We start from the raw sequence: 587 nt of genomic DNA, 5'->3' as shown, positions 1-587 counted from the left end.
CCCCACGTGTCAAGCAGGGGGAAGGGCAAGCTGCCCCGCACTCACCTCTCGCAGGACCACCAGCAACAACAGCAGCAGCAGCAGCCGCGGGACGCGCACAGCGGCAGGCATGGCAGCGCCGAGCACTGACTGCCCGGCACCGGCTCTGCCCGGCTGCGAAGTGTGGCAGCCCCGCCCGCAGCCCGCCCCTTTCCCGCCCGCGGGCCGCTACGTGACCCTGCGCGTGCCGGCATCTCCCCCTCGCGCCATGGCCCGTCCGCGGTCGTCACACAGCTCAAAAGGTGCCGGCGTTTTTGAGGCAGCCCGTGCAACACCCGAGTCCGCCTCCGAGGCTTTCAACTGGCTTTGGGGCTTGCTGGCTGCACCTTCTCGTGACTGATCGCCTGAGAGTCACCCAGAAGTCGTGGCAGAGGTGACAGCTTTTGTTAGACCAACGACAAGAATTTTTGTTTCGCAAAACACTGGTTGGTCTAATAAAAGGTAGCACCTCGGCCTCAAGTTCTGAACCCCTGTGCCCCTGGACCAACGCGGCTCCAACCTGAACACCTGTCTGAAAAGGAAAGATCTAAAAAAAATACATGTCTAGA

At 61.8% G+C, this 587-nt stretch overlaps 1 protein-coding gene across 1 annotated transcript in view; it reads right to left on the bottom strand.

The window, feature by feature from the left end:
• Nucleotides 1–170, bottom strand: part of LOC109299155 (tumor necrosis factor receptor superfamily member 1A-like) — a 25,831-nt gene extending 25,661 nt beyond the window's left edge. Inside the window, exon 1 of the mRNA XM_019519709.1 lies at nt 46–170. Within this exon, the coding sequence (XP_019375254.1) occupies nt 46–111 (66 nt within the window). The 5' untranslated portion in view covers nt 112–170. The remainder of the gene's footprint in view (nt 1–45) is intronic.
• Nucleotides 171–587: the final 417 nt, after the last annotated feature.

Source organism: Gavialis gangeticus, unplaced genomic scaffold (assembly GCF_001723915.1).
Source record: "Gavialis gangeticus isolate Ggan-Ray unplaced genomic scaffold, GavGan_comp1, whole genome shotgun sequence".
Taxonomy (NCBI): domain Eukaryota; kingdom Metazoa; phylum Chordata; order Crocodylia; family Gavialidae; genus Gavialis; species Gavialis gangeticus.
The sequence above is the reverse complement of the archived record's forward strand: the minus strand, read 5'-3'. Positions and strand labels throughout refer to the sequence as shown.